This window comes from Aplysia californica, unplaced genomic scaffold, assembly GCF_000002075.1.
Source record: "Aplysia californica isolate F4 #8 unplaced genomic scaffold, AplCal3.0 scaffold00721, whole genome shotgun sequence".
In the NCBI taxonomy this organism is placed as follows: Eukaryota; Metazoa; Mollusca; class Gastropoda; order Aplysiida; family Aplysiidae; genus Aplysia; species Aplysia californica.
In genome coordinates, this window is record NW_004797991.1 from 188,846 (window position 1) to 192,260 (window position 3,415).

Below are 3,415 nucleotides of genomic sequence, written 5' to 3' on the forward strand. Positions count from 1 at the left end.
GTCTCTGTCCACAACACAATATCCTCTTTGACCAGCTGACCGTCCGAGAACACTTGTACTTCTTTGCTAAGGTACATCATCATCATCCTTGCCTTTCTCACTCTGGATCTGGATATAGGCCACGAACAAACACTTTCCACCTTTCCCTATCCTGGGCGAGTTGCTTGATGTCACTCCACGTCTTCCCACTTTTCCACAGGGGGTACCAATGCCCCGGGGCCCGGGGGTTTAGGGGGCCCGCAAGCAAGGGGAAAAGAGAGAGAAAAAAGAGAGAGAAAAAAGAGAGAGAGAGAAAGAGAGAGAGAGAGAGAGAGAGAGAGAGAGAGAGAGAGAGAGAGAGAGAGAGAGAGAGAAAGAGAGAGTACCGTACAAAGCTTTGAAATAAAATATATTTTGGCTGCAAGTTGAGCTGTATATCTTTTTTTTTTGGTAAGTGTTTTTACAGCGCTCGCAACTGCATACGGCCATATGAGCGCGCGGGACACATCAAATACTTTTAGTTGGTAGGAAATTTTGAATTTTGTCCGGGTGGCGGCCGAAGCCTACTCTAATCGATTTGAGACCACCAAGGGATCTTTAACGTGCACAACTTGCACACGGGCCCTCCGAGATTTTTCGCCCTTGTCCGAGAAGGCTAGGTGTAGATCTTCTCTACCAGAAGATCAGGGGTGTGGCAGAAAGACAGCTGTAAGAAGGAGTCAAGGAGTAGCACTACAAAGGCCGCAGAAAGAGTCTGGAGCCCAGAGGAGGGGGCAAAGGAGGTGAGGGTTTGGGGGCAGAAAGAGGAGACGAAAGCAGACGACAGAATATTGCTAGAGAGCAGGAAAGGAGGTGAAAGGAGACAATTTTAGAGAAGAAAATTTGTCAGTCGCTACCCGGATTCGAACTCGGGACCTTTGAATGAGAGGCCAACACCTTAACATCTAGGCCACGAGAGCCTCCGCTGTATATCTGACGACTTCACAGAACTTTGGTAGTGCTTTCTTGGACTTCTGGAATTGATTGGCCTTTACGATCCTCTCCTTGCAGAGCATCTTACAAAAGTTGAAAAATCACAAAAAGAAAAAAGGCGCCTACAATTTCACTATCTATCAGCAGAAAGTCAAAATGAATTCATCCAAAGTTGTGCATCAAAAGTGACCGACGTGATTTTGAATGAAAGAGCGGGACGAAATATTACTCCACTATCGTTGATGCAACACCAGACTCTTCACACGTCGAACAAACTGTTTTTATTTTGCGTTATGTTCACTTGGACAGTGATACAAATGTCTACAAAGTAGAAGAGAGATTTCTGAAAAGAGAAGATTGTAATAAGAAAACAGGAGACGACATCGCTAAAATTATCCTTGATACACTGAATAAAAAAACAAACATTCCAATTACAGACTGCCGAGGCCAAGGCTACGACAACGGTAGCAACATGTGTGGTCTGTGTAATGTGCACAGGCTCACATTTTAAGACAGTGATCACTTGCCACATACTCTCCCTGTGGCTGTCATAGTTTGAATTTGTGTGGTGTGCATTCTGCAGAAAGATGTTCAACAGTCATAACTTTCTTTGCAGTTGTACAAAAGCTGTATAACATTTTTAGCTCCAGTCCACAAAGGTGGGACATTTTGAAGTAAAACATTCCCAGCTCTTTGCACAGTATGTCTCAGACACGTATGTCGGCACGTGCTGACAGTGTCATGCCTTTTGCGGCTCACATCGGGGGACTGAGGAAAGCTGTTCAAACTGTTCTTCAAATGAACCTCCGCCCAGAAACACGTTCAGATTCGATTGGTATTCTTAAGTACTTTGCATCATTTGAATGTGTGATAATGGCATCTGTTTGGCTCAAAATCCTCACAGCAATCGATCACAGATATAGAGAGCTTCAAGCACGAAAAGCGACTCTTGACGTTGAGGTGGCAAATATCAAGAGTCTGATTAAAGATCTGAAAAGTTTACGAGATGAATGGGACGCAATCTTGAGTTTCAAAAGAAAAGGAAGCTTTTTGCAGACGAGACAGAAGATGTAACAGACTACCAAAATCCCGAGAACTAATTCAAACATGACGTTTTTATGTCCTCATTAACTGCCTTCTTGGAAATTTGAAGAAAAGGTATAATGCAGTGACAAAACTCGATTCGTTATTTAGTGTTTTGTGGAAATATCTCCAAGAGGAAGTCGGCGTTATTCGTGATCTTGCAAACAAATTGCACACGGAATATGAAGTGGATGCATCTGCAGACCTTGCGCAAGGGTTGGGACATTTGAAAGTGATTCATTCAGCGAACATTGGAGAAAATGTCCTGCCGCCTCTTCAGTTGCTGAAGAGACTGCATTCCCTGAAACTGGATGCTTTGTTTCCGAACGTTGTAATCATGTTGAGAATCTTCTGCACCTTACCTGTCACAGTTGCGCAAGCTGAACGTTCCTTCAGTAACCTTTCTCGGGTGAAAAAAACATTATACGGTCCACGATGCGTCAAGACAGACTCTCAAGTCTTGGAATTTTGACCATAGAGGTCAGTCTAGCGCGAAAATTGGACTACGAACCAATAATTGACAGTTTAGCTAGAGATAAATCCCGTAAGGCTCCGCTGTTGTAAGAAAGAAAGGTATGCAGCATTTAAATCAATTTTAATTTCTGTCATTGGTTTATTCATCCTAACTTCATTTTTAACTACCCAGTAAATCAGAAAAATTAAAATTAATTTTAAGTTGACAACTCCCAGCACTTGATATAGGGGGACGAGACAAAAGGAGGCTGGGGTGTTTGTGTGTGAGGGGGGGGGGGTTAGCTTTTATACAAACATCTCTTTCGCAAAATGCATTTCCAAGGGTAGTGAAGATGTGTGTCTAAGACAGACAGACAGACAGACAGACAGACAGACAGACAGACAGACAGACAGACAGACAAACAGACAAACAGACAAACAGACAAACAGACAGACAGATGCGAGACAACGAGCGATAGCAGTAGAGCCAGAGCAAGAGAGATGGAAATTTTAACATCCACAATCGCAACGTGTAAAGCAATAATATTCTGACCTTTTTTTGCAAAAGTGTAAAAAGCGACGATACGAGATATAAATCCCCCCACACCCACACACTCGTCCACCAATCCCCTTTGTTACTCCACACGGACCAGTTATCAGCAATACGTTCTTTTTAAACTGTCGGTTGGAGCAAATTAATGTTCTGACATGCAGGGCGATGCTGTGATAAGACATTTCCTTTATGCCTTTGTAAAACTATTACTCTGTGTACCTATTTCTCCTCCCATCATTTTCTAATCTTGCTTCTGTCTGTCTCTATGTGTGTCTCTCTCTCTTTCTCTCTATACCACTCTCTCTCTCTTTCTCTCTATACCACTCTCTCTCTCTCTCTTTCTCTTTCTCTCTCTCTCTCTCTCTCTCTCTCTCT

The 3,415-nt window shown here is 43.1% G+C and overlaps 1 protein-coding gene across 1 annotated transcript in view; it reads left to right on the forward strand.

Moving 5' to 3' along the window:
* The window catches only part of LOC101861159 (ATP-binding cassette sub-family A member 3), a gene marked incomplete in the record, with an annotated part of 54,517 nt that overhangs the window by 6,920 nt on the left and 44,182 nt on the right, over positions 1-3,415 (forward strand). The window contains 1 exon segment of the mRNA XM_035972517.1: positions 1-71. This exon segment is cut by the window's left edge and continues 84 nt beyond it. Within this exon segment, the coding sequence (XP_035828410.1) occupies positions 1-71 (71 nt within the window).